The sequence below is a fragment of the Gouania willdenowi genome, chromosome 16 (assembly GCF_900634775.1).
Source record: "Gouania willdenowi chromosome 16, fGouWil2.1, whole genome shotgun sequence".
NCBI classification, from domain to species: Eukaryota; Metazoa; Chordata; class Actinopteri; order Blenniiformes; family Gobiesocidae; genus Gouania; species Gouania willdenowi.
The window spans coordinates 13,040,514-13,057,333 of record NC_041059.1 but is presented as its reverse complement, the minus strand read 5'-3'; the positions used below and the strand labels follow the sequence as shown (position 1 = coordinate 13,057,333).

The following is a 16,820-nucleotide window of genomic DNA, read 5'->3' as shown; positions in this document are numbered from 1 at the left end:
GTAGAATAACTGAAATAAATTCAAAAACCAAGGCTTGACCAACGATCAATCAAATCACATTACTTGGAAAAAGTCATCATGTTTTTCCACTTTCTTCTGACCTCACGACCAAATACGTTCATATTGTCCATGACCGTATGAATCCAGACCTCCTAGAAAAGTCTCGAGCCACCCGTCAAGCCAAAGATGAACGGACCTTCCATATCTTCTACCAGCTGTTGTGTGGTGCTTCAGAAGCAACACGAGGTGAGCAGATATTGTGGGTTTTTTTGTTGTAAAATCTTACTTATAAACTGTGTGTGTGGTACACTAATAACCTTTATGTTATTCTTTTCTTCTCCCAGCTGATTTGCTTCTTGGAACGGCTGACGAGTATCGCTTTCTGACTGGCGGCTCTATTCCTGTTCCTGGTCAGAGTGATGCAGAGAATTTCACTCAGACTATGGACTCTATGGCTATTATGGGCTTCACCCCAGAGGAGTCAATGTGTAAGAGATGCGACAGATACTTCATGTCTTTATCCTCCTCACTGTAAATGACTCCCAGCCTGTCGTGTCTCTCCTCAGCGATGCTGAAGGTGATCTCTGCCGTGCTCCAGTTTGGAAACATCTCCTTTATGAAGGAGAAGAACCACGACCAGGCCTCCATGCCTGATAACACAGCTGCTCAGAAGCTGAGCCACCTGTTAGGCATCAACGTGCTGGAATTCACCCGGGCCATTCTCACTCCCAGGATCAAAGTAGGGCGAGAGTACGTGCAGAAGGCCCAGACCAAGGAACAAGTACGATTCTTTACACACACAGACACATGGTTCTGTGGAGAGAACTACATGGTGTGTTTCTCCTTATTTAGGCTGACTTTGCAGTGGAGGCTCTGGCTAAGGCTACATATGAACGCCTGTTCAGATGGTTGGTCTACAGGGTCAACAGAGCTCTGGACCGTCGGCAGAGACAGGGAGCCTCCTTCATAGGCATCCTTGATATCGCAGGATTTGAGATCTTCCAGGTGAGTCACACACTTTAAGGAGTTTTATATTTCTAACTGTGTGATTTCTGCCTACATTTTTTTCTTGCTCACCGTAAACCAACTATCACCCTCTCTTACGTTAAGCCTTGACTTGTTTTGCTCTCCTGTCATAAATTCTATCTAAAGTGTCTCTCACTTTCTGATTTTTTTTCATTGAATTGCTCTGTTAGAGCCCGATATGTAACAGTGAGTGATAAGTAAATGTTTTACTGGTCAATAATGTACCAAAAAAGTGTATTATTGAACTGTGCTGAGCCCAAAATGTACTTAAAAAATGTAATAAAACCCAAAATGTTACAACTGGTCAATAACGTAATAAGATGCTGAGCTCAAAACAAAAAAAAACATGCCTTTTTTACACGTATAAATGTATATATATGTGAAGGTAAGAAAAAAAAGTTACCAGAAAGGTCAAGGTTCTCCAGAACGCTATATTTATAATATATATATGATATTACACTCTACATTGAAACAATAAGCTCTTTAATCCATAAATCATTAACTCACTCTATGATGAAATAACATTAATACACTATTAGGGGAAATATTTTTTGCCTGCCTCATAATATAATAACGACGCCAAAAGTTTTTACGTTTTGGGCTAAATATGTTGTTACATTATTGACCATTTGTGACATTTGAATTTCTATTACATTTTTAAAAAAAATACATTTCAGGCTCAAAACTTTTGTTTCATTATTGACCAGTTATTACATTTCAGGTTTAATTAAAAAATATATATTTTTATAACAATTTGGGTCTTGTTACACTTCAGGTCATTTTAACATTTCGGGCTCGAACATGCCTTTAAACATTCACCATCATAAAAAATAGATGCATCAATAATTAGGAAAGAGGGTTCAATACATCCACATGTGACATGTACATGTGTGGGCAGGGCTGTGTTATTTCTATAGATTGTTTTTGTTTGATTTGTTCTAATCTTTTCTGCCTTCATTTGAATTCCCCTTTGTTAGCTGAACTCCTTCGAGCAGCTGTGCATCAACTACACCAACGAGAAGCTGCAGCAGCTCTTCAACCACACCATGTTCATCCTGGAGCAGGAGGAGTATCAGCGTGAGGGCATCGAGTGGAAATTCATCGACTTCGGCCTGGACCTGCAGCCATGCATCGACCTCATCGAGAGACCAGTACGTGTTTGATGAAACACTTTTTAACGGTGTAATAAAAATGTATTCTGGAGAATATTGCAATATTTTACCACACGATTATTGTATCAATCCAAAAAATGTCCAAATCGATTTTTTAATCATGTTTTTTTTTTAGCTTTTAATTGGCTAACATATGAATAGCACGTAAACGGCCGGTCACATAAAACATACTGGGCACTTTCATAGATTCATGTGGTCAGAATCTGTTGCAGAAGCAAAAGTTAAACTTTTTTTTTAAATGTAATTTGATAGTTTGATAAACTTACCACTTGTTTTTGTTATTCCTACTTTAATTACAGTTAGTTACTATTTACTTGTTCCTAAAAGTTAAAAAATATATATGTAATAAATTGTATTTCATACCATTTTGTACTTTTTATTATTTATTGTTGCTATGTATATTGTATTATAACATTGTGCATCGTATTGTATCGTCAGATTCATCATGGGAATGTACACCCCTACCTGTCAGGCAATGGAGAGTCTGATAAAGCAGCAAATATACCGTAGTATGACAGCTGAGAGGAGGTGAAACATCATCATTATGACCCTCTGTGTTTAGGCCCACCCGCCCGGTGTCCTGGCCCTGCTGGATGAGGAGTGTTGGTTTCCTCGAGCTACAGACCGCTCATTTGTGGAGAAGGTGACCTCTGAGCAAGGCAGCCATCCCAAATTCTTCAGATCCAAGCAGCCACGTGGAGAAGCCGACTTCTCCATCATTCACTATGCTGGAAAGGTTTCACTGTTTTTACATTCTGTTGTCTTTCCCACTATAATCCCCCCCCCCCCGCTAAATTCTTCTCGCTCATGTCCTCTACCATGTGCTTCCTCCATCCTCAGGTGGACTACAAGGCCAATGATTGGTTAGTGAAGAACATGGACCCCCTGAATGACAATGTAGCGTCTCTGCTCCATCAGTCGTCGGACCATTTTGTGTCAGAGCTTTGGAAGGAGGGTAAGACGTTCTGATTTGTCATGACATCATATGCAGTATTTGATCATATTTGTTCTCTCACTGTATTAGAAATAAATAATCCTATGTTTTACACTCAGTATGTGGTCGTTTTATTGCACTAACTTTGATGCATTTCTTTTTGTCTCCTATGCTTTTTCTGTTTTTTCCCTTCCTGTATCTTGTGGTCTCTTTCCTCCTCTTCTTCCTCGTTTCCTCTTCTTGTTTTCCTCTCTCCATCAATGGGATGCTCATTTGGAATCCTTCTATTTCTCCACCTTCCTCTTGCCCACATCAGATATTCAAACTCTCCCTCGTGTGTACTTTTTTGACTCCTATACCACAATACAGGCTAATGGCTCGGACAGTAGGTTTTATAATTCCTCTTCCTAAATTCCTCTCCTGCTTACGTGCCTCTGTTTGTTCCATTGTTTGCTTGTGTGCTGCCTTTTTGTGTAGTTTTAGTTTTTTTTAGCTGGCTGTGTGTGTTTTTTTTTTTTTTTAGCTCATCTTCTTATTTGTATTGTTTTGCTCTCTTAATGATTCTAGTATCAGTGCTGTCTTTGTTTGATGGAGTGTTTTCTCACTAAAATAGTTTTTCTCTAGTAACCTAGTAACTAGAACCATGCTCGGCGATAGTCACTGAAGCTACATTCAGGATCACATGTTTTTCTGGCTAATTTATCAATAATTTTTAAGGAAAAAATGCATTTGAATCGCTAGCATATTTACTGTGATGTTAGTTATAGTTCACTCTTTCTTAAGGAATAACATTTAAATCAGATATGCAATAAAAATGTGATCCTGAATTGGCTGTAGAGCTGTATCATGTTGCTTTTATGATGTGAAGTCTAAACCTATAATTATTTGAAATTATATTAAGTAGAACTTAAAATAGTCTTTAAATTCTTTGATGCGGGTTAGCTTTTAAAAGAATAACATGATTAATTTTTTAACACATATTTTTAATAACTATTTGACAGTTATAATCAGATAATAAACGTCTTTTTATATAATTTCATTTATCTCGTAAAAAAGATATTTAAAAAATTGATTATAATTTATTATCTTATTAAATTATACTTTGCGTTTGATGGTATGAAGCTCATCTTCTCTACCAGAACTCAACTTTAAATACATCACAGTCTCCCTCACTCGCTCTCTGTGTTTGACATTTTTTTATCTAATGTTGGTTTTATTTTTTCAAACAAATGTTTTCATATCAAGAAAATTCATGTTACACTGCTTTCAAAACTTGTATCTTGTCGAGACTCGCCCTAAACCAACAGGTTAGGCTGGAAGAGGTTTAATAATTAGACTCCACTGCGACGAGGACAGTGAACCGATATGACTCCACAGATATGAGCAACAATCTATTATGATCGTTCAGACATTTGATTGGAGAAATCACGCATTTTATGTTACATGATGTGCTTTAGGGCAGTGGTTCTCAACAGGTCTCACCCTGTGACCCAATTTGCCTCCGTCATTAAATCGCGACCCACTTTTTTTCTTTTTTTTTTAACAATTCAACCAATCAAGTTTTATTTTATTAATTCATACAGTCTTTTTTTTTTTAAACATAAATCTATATATTTGCCTGTGCAACAAGCATTTCACAACAGGCCTGTCAAAAGACAAGTTTATTTCAAAATAAAAGACAAGTCAAACCCAACTTGAGAGACTTTAAATATTTATTTATTTTGACCAGCTGTCCGCGACCCACCCAGTACAGGTCCGTGACCCAATTTTGGGTCCCGACTCACCAGTTGAGAATCACTGCTTTAGGGGACATTTACTGAAACACTTGCAAAAGTAGCATTTAAAAACCTCCTGTGTTTGTTACTTAAAAAGGACTTTCAATCTTGTGAATCAAAGGCACTTAAATTACATTTCAAAGAGTTTTTTTCCTCATAAAATTATAGGAAGGTATTTACAGTACAAGCCATTTGCAATCTAATTGACATAAAGTGAGAGTAGAATAGTTATAGTTACTAACATTAAGATCAATAATTGTGCTTGAATTATTTAGGGAAAGGGGTGTCAAACTCATTTTAATTCAGGGGCCAAAGACAGACCAGTTTGACCTTTAGTGGGCCACAGATTTTAGATCCAAATTCAACATTAATGTGCACTGGTTTACACTTTCAAGTATAAATGATATATAAATAATAAAGTATATCAGTCCCTGCAGGAACTTCACTGAAATTTCCCTGACTTTAGGAATTTGGGGAAATTTCATGCAATAATTTTAGGAAAATATGTCAGATTTTTGAAAGATTTTGAGTTCTTTCAACAATTTGAGATTAAAAATGACTGCCATCATTCAGTTTGGAGAACCTGAGATTTCTACAACTGAATTGGTTGGTAATTTACAAAATATTTTATGTTTTTTTTTTTTTCCATTATTTTCACTTTCTTGACTTTCGATGCTCTACAGTAAATGGCCAGATTTGGCCCCCGGGCCTTGAGTTTGACACTCGTGATTTAGAAAAAACGTAACAAAACACTAAATATAGTCACAGGAACATTAATAAAAAAATACTACATTAAATTAAACGCTGTTTCTTCAACTGATTTTTTTGTTTTTTCTCCTTGCTTTAACCAGTGGATAGGATCATAGGACTGGACCAGGTTTCCACAGGAGAGAGCAGTGGGCCGGTTGCATTTGGCGCATCGGGTCTAAAGACAAAAAAAGGCATGTTTAGGACTGTGGGTCAGCTCTACAAAGAGTCCCTCACCAAGCTGATGGCTACGCTGAGGAACACCAACCCCAACTTCCTGCGCTGCATTATCCCCAACCATGAGAAGAAGGTGACACGGGACACACACAGGGTCTGATCTGCATGAGAAAAGCCTGGTATTCTATGTTTCTGATAACTTTGGTCTATCTCCTCCTCAGTCTGGGAAGCTGTCGCCACGCTTGGTGTTGGACCAGCTCAGGTGTAATGGTGTTCTGGAGGGAATCCGCATCTGCAGACAAGGCTTCCCTAACCGCATCCCATTCCAGGAGTTCAGACAGAGGTGTGTGTTCTCTTCACAATGTAAATCACACACCTCAGAACAGGGTTGGGATCAATTACTGTGTAATTGTAAACGCATAATCAATAACTGATTACAATTATTTTTTTTGTTACTCTAACCCCTGTAGTCTCTAAATATAGTCTAGCGTTAGCAAAGTCGAGTGCTGCGTGGGAGTGTATTCAATTCAGTACAAACATGGCAAACGTTTAGTCAGAAGTTTTAAAACCATCTTATTAATATCCAAATAAATAAATAAATCGAATTGCGATTAATCAATTCAAACGTTATTAATTGAAATCGAATCGATTCAGAAAACTGGCCATGACACCCAATTTTAATTATGATAATTGTAATTGTAAATTAAAGAAATATGTTGCCTTTGTAATCATAATTTAATTGTAATTCAGTTCAGATAATTGGCTTTGTAATTGTAATTGGCATGAAAATTACAATTTAATTAAAAGCAAAGCTGTGGAACTATGGTACAGTTCTATGGCTTACACATACGTACGGTATTTAACAATTATTAAAATATGTACTGACATGTTGTACGGACAGAAAAAGGCTCAGACGCCGACACCAAAATATTAATATCAATATTTGATGATGAATAAGGAAGTTTCAAAAGGAAACCAAGAGATGAAAACAAATTAAATGATAGATAATTTATTTTAAACATTTTATTTAAATTTTTAGTGTATTTTACAGCTGGTTTAAGACATGGGTCAAAATTTACTTGTTTTTAAAAAAAAAAAAAAAAAAAGCATAAGAGATGCTAACAGGTGCTAACAGAAAGCTAAACAAAAAAAAGGTTTCAATTTATTTTTTTATTAAAGGCTCAGCAATTGTGGTCAACTGAATTTAACCCTTAGTAATTGACAGCATAATTGTAATTGAATTTAAGAAAAAAATTATAATTGTAATTTTAATTGTAATTGGAAAAAATGCATCATAATCATAATCATAATTGAAAAATGTAATTGACCCCAACCCAACCAACCCAAGTCAGAATCAGTGACAGTCAGTGACTCACATAACACGCCTTCCTGCCTGTGTGTCTCTTTAGATATGAGATCCTGACCCCTAATGCTATTCCTCGTACCTTCATGGATGGAAAACAAGCATCAGAGCTCATGGTAGGTCACTGATGATTGGCTGTAAACTCACAGTGTATTTTGGTTCCCTGATGAAAGCTGTGTGTGTTCAGATCAAAGCTTTGGAGCTGGATCCAAACCTGTACAGGGTGGGACAGAGCAAAGTGTTTTTCAGAGCAGGAGTGCTGGGTCACCTGGAGGAGGAGAGAGACTTGAAGATCACAGACACCATCATACGCTTCCAGAGCGTCGCCAGAGGATGCCTCGCACGCAAGTAATACCGCTGGCATTTTCATAGTCCGCTCATTACAGCTCAGCTATTTGTAACTAAATACAGAAATGTATCTAAGATGAATAATGATGCTTAAACCTGTTTTCTACCACGACGTATGAGGTCCACATTAAATTAAAGAATGTTGGCACTATGAGATTAAAATCATAAAACTTTGACAATAAAGTTGTAATTTTGTGAGAATAAAGTCGTATTTTAATAAAATTAAAATTTTATAAGATTAAATCGGTCGCATTCTGTCCGAGTCACAGTCACAGTTTAAATCTCTCTCCTTGATTATCATCATCATCATCATCATTGCTGTAAAGCATGACCGAGTTAGATGTGCTAGAGATATGAGGAAATAACCCAGTTGCAGAGCGTCCTGCTTTAATACAGAGGGAAGTTTTAAATATAAATAGTTTAAAGTGCCTCATTAAAATATGTGTGGGAACAGTTTCTGGTCCATCCTCATCTGCATATGACAGCTTGTTTCATTCTGTAGTGGATCAAACCGTGACTTTACGTTGGATATAGTATGAAAATAGTTGAATCATTGTGACTAACGTGGACAGAAGTCTGCGTCTGTCAGAGTTTTAATTAATCGCGCAGCAGCTGAGTGATCACAGCTGCTGCTGCGCAACGCACGAGTCCATGTGGCTTCAAATGTAACTAAGTCCATATTTCTAGTGCAACATAATGTTTCACCTCATCGGGGCGCTGCACTTATTCCAGGATTAGAAGCGCGTAAGAGGAAAAGGACCAGAGAATGCGCGTAAAGCCAGATTTGAATGGGAACACCCACATTTCAGGGCTGCTCCACCCAGAGTGCGTAACTGGGATGAAGGTGCGTAGTGACTGACTGACAGGTGGAGAATAGCACACAGCCAGAAACAGCATCACTGCTCGGATTTTTGGACTTGCGCGCATGGCAGAATAGAGCCCACTCAGAGTTTTTTTATTTTAATGTGATGTCATACTTCTCAAACAATTCTACAGTTAGGTTTTTTTCTAATTCCAATGAGAAAATGGTAACAAAAATGTATTTATCAATTGCTGGAAGGTTGTTTCTTTAAGTGTATCATTGCTGATATATATTTCTCTCGTCTCCCATCTCAGAGCTTTCACAAAGAAACAGCAGCAGCTCAGCGCACTGAAAGTAATGCAGAGAAACTGTGCTGCTTACCTTAAACTCAGGAACTGGCAGTGGTGGCGACTCTTTACCAAGGTACACAACTAGATACACGTAAACAACTGTACAATTTACACACCCTCAGAAATAAACCCTGACATGTTTGGTGGTGCTTGTAACTTCTCTTTAGTAGATTTGCTTGGTTTGAATTAATCACAACAAAACAGTTTTAAGAGTGATAAGACCATTTTGTTTATAATAACTATAAATACGTTCAGTATTCTTTTATCTTCTTCTATAAAAGAGATGAACCCACTTCCAGGAGATGGCTACAGAGTCTCTGTCAAACTAAAGAGCATGTTGATCCACAGCATATGAATGAGTTGTAGTGAAAGTTTTAGTAAATTCTTTATTCTAACTTTAGTCTTCCCTCTCTGCCGATTAGGTGAAGCCTTTGCTGCAAGTAACCCGACAGGATGAGGAGATCCACGCCAGGGAATCTGCACTCCAGAAGGCCGTGGACAATGCGACTCGCATAGAGCAGGACTTTGTTGCCTTAAACCAGAAACACACTCAGGTAGAAATGAAACGTACCCTTATTTGAGCTGTGCTGGAGTAATTGTGTCTTATTAAACTGCCTGCTTCATCTTCTGGCCATCACAGTCCAGCTCTGAGAAATAAAGAGGAATTACTGCAAGAATGGCTCCATTTGGACCACACAGCAGCCAGCTTCTGCCTAGGGATAGACCGACATGGATTTTTTAGGGTCGATACTGTTTTGTTTTTTCCATCAGCCTTAGTCGATGACCGATACGGACTGCTGATTTTCTTGAGCCGATATTTGGAGCCGATACTCTTTTTTCTCCCTTAATTAACATCATAAAAATTGCACAGTGATGATAACAAATGGTACAAGGCTCAATTTAAAAAAAAAGAAAAATTTTAAAAAATTAACAAAGGTGAGGTAGAATGACAACAAGTAAAAAATATTTTACAAATCTAAAAAAACAGGTGATGTAAAAAATATTTCTGCTCTCTGTAAATAATTCAGATCGGCGAACGCAGCAGCCTGCATCGGCCGATGCCGATAAACGTAAAAAATGGCCGATAGAATCGGTCTATCGCTGCTTCTGCCTATATAAATTATTTAAGAAATATTTTGTGAAATTTAGCAATATACAAGATTTGCTGATTGCTGGTAAATGAATAAAGAACAACAGTAATAAAAATAAAATAAAAACCATCAAATAAAATGCTGCAAGTCTTGAATATTGTTACATTTCACAAAATAGTTCTTTAATGTGATGGACATGATATTTTATAATGAATTTTTACCTGGGAAGAAGTTGGGCTTCACGATTATGGCTAAAATGATAATCACGGTTATTTTTGATCAACATTGTAATCACGATTATCACAATTATTTATCATATTAGGGAAAAATTCAAAAATCTATTTTTTTTTGCACTACTTTTAAACAATGTGTGTACAGTTTACTATGCAAAATTAAGCTTTAAAATTTAATTATAATAAAAAAATAAAAAACATTAACCTAAGAATTTTAAATGTACCAAAGGCTAATTGAATAAATACACTATTATAGAGTCCGTATTTTAAATGTAAATATTGCCAACGATCAGGTTAATTTAATCGTGGCAACCAAAATTGTGATCACAGTTAAAATTTGATTAATTGCACAGCCCTAGGTAAAAGCTAGCTGCTGTGTGCAGTTGGCCCCTAGAAAAATGGCGTCCATTTTTTAGGCAATTTCAAGAAACGGCCACATACTGAACGAGTCCCATCTCCCTTTTATCTCTGTGGTTCAGCTGATAGAGGAGAAAGCCTTGCTGGCAGACCAGCTGCAGCAAGAAACGGAGCTGTTTGCCGAGGCGGAGGAGATGAGGTCCAGGTTAGCCAGCAGGAAGCAGGAGTTGGAGGAAGTGCTGAGTGAGCTGGAGACGAGGCTGGAGGATGAGGAGGAGAGAGGTGTGCAGCTGAACAATGAGAAGAAGAAAATGCAGCAAACGATACAGGTGAAATGAAAGAAGTGAGTTAAGATATGTGGGTGTTGGTGTTTCATTTTACTGTGTCTATATTTATTAGGACCTGGAGGAGCAGCTGGAGGAGGAGGGAAAGTGCCAAACAGCGACTTCTGCTGGAGAAAGTAAGCCTGGAAACCAAAGTCAAGAGTCTGGAGACTGATCACATGACTGCAGTGGAGCAGAGGGACCGACTTAGCAAGGTGTGTGTGTGTGTGTGTGTGTGTGTCCGTCTGTCCTCTGATGATACTGTATGAACTTATTCTTTTTTTTACTCTTGTGCTTTTCTCTAGTGGCATCTTTTTTACAGATTTTTTCCTTCACAGACTGAATTATAATTGTTTTTCTGTGAGCAGGAGAAGAAACAGTTGGAGGATCGTCTGAATGAGGTGAACGACCACTTGACTGAGGAAGAGGAAAAGACAAAGAGTCTGAACAAGCTCAAAAACAAGCAAGACGCCATGATCGCTGACCTGGAGGGTAACTTTCTTTAAGGACATTTCAAAATGAAATTCACATACTGTAGTGTCCACCCAGATGGTGCCCAACTTTATAAAGCAGTAAAATATGATGATGTGCATGATTTTGATTGAAAAACATTTTTTTTTTTAAATTATTTTTATTACATTAGTTATCGATTATTTTCTTCAACAAAAGTAGATAAACTCAGATAGATTACATTTTTTTAACCCCAAATTATGGACATTGGATTTTTTTTTATAACCATTTTTCACTTGTTCTAGAACGATCAAACCCACTAAACTCAACCGAGCTGTTGCTTTTCTGCCCAGGAAAACACTGCATAAGGATCTCCGCCAGGGAAACTTAGTGTAATCTAGTGCCAGTTTTAGGTTTCCCACACTATTTATCATGGTTTTTTACATTGTAGTTTTATGGTATTTTGTGCATTGTACGATAATATATATTTTTTCCTTTCATGGTTGGATTTTTGACACCCATAAATGTGTTGTATAAGGTGCTTGCCATAGAAATGATCATATTTTTGTGATTATGATGCATAGAGCGTCTAAAGCGCGAGGAGCAAGGACGCTTGGAACAGGACAAGTGGAAAAGAAGAATGGAGAATGACACGGTGGAGGCCCAGGAGCAGCTGTCAGACCTTAACATGTTGCTCACTGACCTGAAGAGCAGCGTGTCACAAAAGGAGAAGGAAATAACTACGCTGCAAGGCCGGTGAGCCATAGAAAAAAAAGACTAAACTGTACAGTGACAGAAAGATTATCATTACATGGTTTTTTATTTCATTGTCACTCCGCTGTCTGTTTCCTTTCTGCCAGGCTGGAGGAAGAAGGCTCGCGTCGCTCTGAAGCGCAGAGGTCTCTGAGGGAGGCCTTGTCTCAAGTGTCTGAGCTGAAAGAGGAAGTTGAGAATGAACGAGGGATGAGGGAGAGAGCGGAGAAACAAAGGCGAGACCTAAGTGAGGAGCTAGAGGCTTTGAGAACCGAGCTAGAAGACACTTTGGACACCACAGCTGCACAGCAGGAGCTCAGGTGACTTTTCCAATGCAGATGTGAAAGTAACAGATTACAAGTACTCCCGTTACTGTAATTGAGTTGCTTTTATGGGTACTTGCACTTTTTGAGTATATTTGTAAATCATTGATTTTACTTGTACTTAAGTGCATTTTAAAAGAAGTAAATTAATTTGTTACATTTCTACACCCAACCGTTACTGAGTAAATTATTATTTCTTGTTTAATGATCAACAGACATTTTGAAACTACAAAAAATGAAATGACAACAATCAAATGCATCACATCATAGCCGACCAATCAGATTAAACGTAACTCACAGCGCCAAAACAGCATTGAATGCTGGTTATTTTTCATTTTGAATTTAATTCATTGGCGTTATTTCATTTTAAAAAGAATTGTACATTTTGACAAACCTTTTATTTTATACAGATGCCTTTGTGGAAAATAAATTAAAATACCGTAGTGCAAGATTTGATCTCTTCCTTTTTAAGTTTATACATTAGATGTTTACTGTATGCAAGGGAACTGTGGCAAGATTTATGACCAAAAATAAACATGGATGGTGAAAGTAACTAGTAACTTTTACTTTGAGTACGATTTAATTGAGCTACTTTTTTCTTGTACTTTAGTATTTTATCTATGACTTACTTGTACTTGTACTTGAGTACGATATATCAATACTCTTTTCACCTCTGCCTATATGACATTGTTATTATTGGAAAAGATTTCAGAGATAATATTATTTTAATGTGTGAACAGGTCCCGTCGGGAAGCGGAGCTCGGTGATTTACAGCGATGTGTTGAAGAGGAGACTCGCCGTCATGAGTCCCAGCTTTCTGAACTCAGGGTGAAGCACAGCTCTGCTATGGACAACCTGCAGGAGCAACTGGACAACAGCAAAAGAGTATGAGAAACTCCCTCATGTAAAAAAAAAAACAGGTCTAACCACACATGTTAACGCCTATGTTTCCCTTTCCTCAGTCCTGTCAGAATCTGGAGAAGGCCAAAGTCATGCTGGAGGCGGAAAGGGAAAACCTAACATCTGAGATCAAGAGCCTCCAAGCGAGCCGCACGGAGAGCGAGAGAGGTCGTAAGAAGGCTGAGAGTCAGCTGCAGGAGCTCAACTCTCGCCTAACCCAGGTGGACAGAGAGAAGGAGGACAGGGATGAGCGTGTGCACAAGCTGCAGGTACAAAAAGACACAGTAACATATGTAGAACTCCCACAATACACTGCAAGACCATTTACTAAGCATTTACATGCATGTAAAACATGCTTGGTTACATATGGTGGTTGTTTCTTTTTTTTTAGTTTTTTTTTTACAACAAAACGTCTTTTTCAGAGTGAAATCGAGACCCTCACAAGTAATTTGTCCTCGTCGGACACCAAATCTCTCCGACTCTCCAAAGAGGTGAACAGCCTGGAGAGCCAGCTGAATGACGCAAAGGTAACAAACAAGCAAAGTACGAATCACTTGATTGATAAGCTTCAGTGTTTTAGGAAACAGACACGTTTAGAAAACTCTTTTTATTCATACAAAACAACCTCTGTGAAAAAAGGATTTATTTCTTTATTAGTAAAAAATCATTGTGTGCAGATGAATGTGTGACCTTTCCTATTGGTTTTCCTTATAATTTCCTCATCTAATGCTAAAACACCCTCTACCTTCTGCCTTTTAGGAGCAGCTACAGGATGAAACACGGCAGAAGATGGCTCTGAGCACCAGGGTGCGTGCGCTGGAAGAAGAAAAGGATGGGTTGATGGAACGACTTGAAGAGGAAGAGGAGAAAGCCAAAGAGCTCACAAAGCAGATCCAAACTCAGACACAACAGGTGAGTGAGAAGCTGTTGGGTATTTTACGCACCCTGTGCTTTTCTGATTTTCACCTTCCTCATACAAAGGTTGCACTTTCTGTGTTCGGAACAAATATTTACGTTAATTTTAATTGTCATATCCCTGCAGCTGTCTGAGCTCCGTAAACAGTTCGATGAGGTCAACACGGGTGTGGAAGTCGGAGAAGAGTCGCGCAGAAAACTCCAAAGAGAGCTGGACAGCACCATTCAAAGGGAGCGACAGCGAGAGGAGGAGAAGGAGAGGGTGGAGCGGCAGCGGGAGCGGCTGAGGGAGGAGATCGAGGACATGACTCTCGCTCTGCAGAAAGAAAGGCAGAACTGCACAGCGCTCGAAAAGAGGCAGAAGAAATTTGACCAGGTTAGAAAGCATTGAACGTGCCTGTTTAAACAGTTTATAAAAGCTGCACAAATACAGAAATACTCAATTCTTTATGGCCACAGTCTCTGGCAGAGGAGAAAGCCATCAGCGCTCGGTTGGCAGAGGAGAAGGACCGAGCAGAAGCTGACAACCGAGAGAAAGAAACAAGATACTTGTCTCTTTCTCGATCCCTGCAGGTAAACTCTTTTGGAGATGTTAGTGTGTTTCAGTGTGTGGTAATCCTCTCTGATTCTGTGTTTAGGAGGCCCAGGACCAAAGAGACGAGCTGGAGAGGGCGAACAAGCAGCTTCGTCAGGAGATGGAGCAGCTGATGAACCAACAGGATGATGTTGGTAGAAATGTACGTGACTGGCGCTTCCTGTCTTCACCATTGCATCGCCATCCTCCGTGTGTCACACTTTGTTGTTCTCTGCTTCTCTCTTTGGCATCAGGTCCACGAACTGGAGCGAAGCCGCCGGACTTTAGAAGCTGAAGCTCAGAACCTGCGAGTTCAGACCCAGGAGTTGGAGGAGGAGTTGACAGAGGCGGAGGACTCCAGGTTGAGGCTGGAGGTCACCCTGCAAGCCCTCAAGGCTCAGTTTGAGAGGGAGGTCAGCAACAATGAGGAGAAAGGGGAGGAGAAGAGGAGAGCCCTCAGTAAACAGGTAGGGGGAGGACACTGATGTTCACTGGGGCGAACTCAGTCTTTTCAGGTGATTGGAGATTCATGTCCTCTTCCATTCCAGGTCAAAGAGTTAGAGATTCAGTTGGAGGAGGAGAGGACTCAGCGCTTTCAGGCCGCGGCAGCAAAAAAGCAGCTGGAGGCGGAGCTGCAGGAATACGAGGCCCAAGTGGAGGCGACCACTCGTGGCAAAGAGGAAGCATCAAAGCAACTTCGGAAACTACAGGTAAAACTGAGATTAGCCACGCAATGTGCAAATATTCATATGGCAGAGTTGTTACTTTGATTTATCTTTTTTCAGGGACAATTCAAAGAAGTTCTGCGTGAACTTGAAGATTTAAAGACGAGTCGTGAGGACGTGCTGGTTCACTCTAAAGACAGCGAGAAAAGAATCCAATCTCTGGAAGCAGAAGCCCTACATTTAAGTGAGGTAATGATGTTTTAGCGTTTGCTTATTATTATTTAGTTGTTCTCCAAACACCTTACAACCACTTTCAGTTCATTAGGACTTTAGTACTGCTGTACCATCAAAGCCATACAGTGCTTGATTTGGGATCTTTTCAAAGCCGAGGTGCAAATGCAAGGGTTATTTCAGGGACATTCCCAACCTCAACATAGTCTCATCTTGAATAACTCCAAACAACATCAGTGATGTGAAAAATGTCATGAATCATCACTTTTCGACATCAAATTGGGTCTTTATCCGTTTCTAATTCAATATCAAATTTTAAGATTTAAAGCTTTTCATGTAGTTATCCCTCCTGCAGTGCTGTCAGTGTTATCATTGCTGTCTTACAGGTTTTATTCTTGTTGGACAGGATTCACATCCAGCATGTTGAAAATGACAATATCGCCTAGATCGAGATGTCTTTTTTTTTTTTTTTTACTTTTTCTATTCACACAATCACACAGTACAACTAACATCATACAAGTATTTAACATTATTCTTTCAGTCAAACAGTGTCCCTCATTACAATTGGTAAAAGTTTCATATTTTTTGAGATCCGAAGTGCGTGGGATATCCTAGTGCTGGGCGATATATAGATTTTTAAGATATATGGGGTCTTCTTTTTTGGCGATATAGAAAACTACAATATCTCCTATATCAATATATGTATTTTTTTATATCTTATTTTTTATTAAAATACTTGATTTAGAAGTCGCTGCTTTCTTTACTTCTCAGAACAGTATGAAAAGCACAGTTAAATGGATTACTGAATGTGTCCTAACACAGAGCTTTCCCTAAACAAGCCACACTACAGAACTCACTCACACGTGCTGTCCCTTAGAGGAGAAAAAGCCAAAAGTGGCACATGTTGTGCAGCTTTTTGTTAATAAATGTGTCTGCGTGGCATTTTTAGCAAATTTAACCCACAATCATCTCTCTGGTCAGACTTTATTGAGTTAAGAATATCTAGATTCATATCGTATATTGCCATTTTCTGGAAAAACATCGAGATATGAGTTTTGGTCCATATTGCTTAGCCTAAAGTCAAATTAGATTATAGATAAGTGTTTCCACGTGTTGAAAAGCCATTTTTCTATTTTAAGTAGTGAATGTTGAAATCGTCCACAGCAAAAAAGTTTTTTTTATGCCCCCAGTGTTTATTTTATCATCTCCCCTCTGTGTGCAGGAGCTGGCTGTGTCCGAGAAGCAGAGGAGACAGTTAAAACAGGAAATGGATAAGATGGAGGACGACATCGTCAGCAGCTCTGCAAGGTT

General features: G+C 38.7%; 1 protein-coding gene across 1 annotated transcript in view; it reads left to right on the top strand.

Annotated features, from left to right (window-relative positions):
* myh14 (myosin, heavy chain 14, non-muscle) overlaps window positions 1-16,820 on the top strand; it is a 41,248-nt gene that overhangs the window by 18,237 nt on the left and 6,191 nt on the right. Inside the window, 31 exon segments of the mRNA XM_028471248.1 lie at window positions 148-246; window positions 345-488; window positions 567-781; window positions 853-1,005; window positions 2,004-2,177; window positions 2,761-2,934; window positions 3,039-3,153; window positions 3,449-3,517; window positions 5,759-5,964; window positions 6,053-6,174; window positions 7,241-7,310; window positions 7,382-7,542; window positions 8,659-8,767; window positions 9,117-9,248; window positions 10,498-10,704; window positions 10,775-10,801; window positions 10,803-10,913; window positions 11,067-11,190; window positions 11,733-11,904; window positions 12,009-12,221; window positions 12,965-13,109; window positions 13,187-13,393; window positions 13,547-13,651; window positions 13,884-14,036; window positions 14,167-14,415; window positions 14,499-14,612; window positions 14,678-14,776; window positions 14,868-15,080; window positions 15,162-15,323; window positions 15,399-15,527; window positions 16,732-16,817. Of these exon segments, the coding sequence (XP_028327049.1) occupies window positions 148-246; window positions 345-488; window positions 567-781; window positions 853-1,005; window positions 2,004-2,177; window positions 2,761-2,934; window positions 3,039-3,153; window positions 3,449-3,517; window positions 5,759-5,964; window positions 6,053-6,174; window positions 7,241-7,310; window positions 7,382-7,542; window positions 8,659-8,767; window positions 9,117-9,248; window positions 10,498-10,704; window positions 10,775-10,801; window positions 10,803-10,913; window positions 11,067-11,190; window positions 11,733-11,904; window positions 12,009-12,221; window positions 12,965-13,109; window positions 13,187-13,393; window positions 13,547-13,651; window positions 13,884-14,036; window positions 14,167-14,415; window positions 14,499-14,612; window positions 14,678-14,776; window positions 14,868-15,080; window positions 15,162-15,323; window positions 15,399-15,527; window positions 16,732-16,817 (4,459 nt within the window).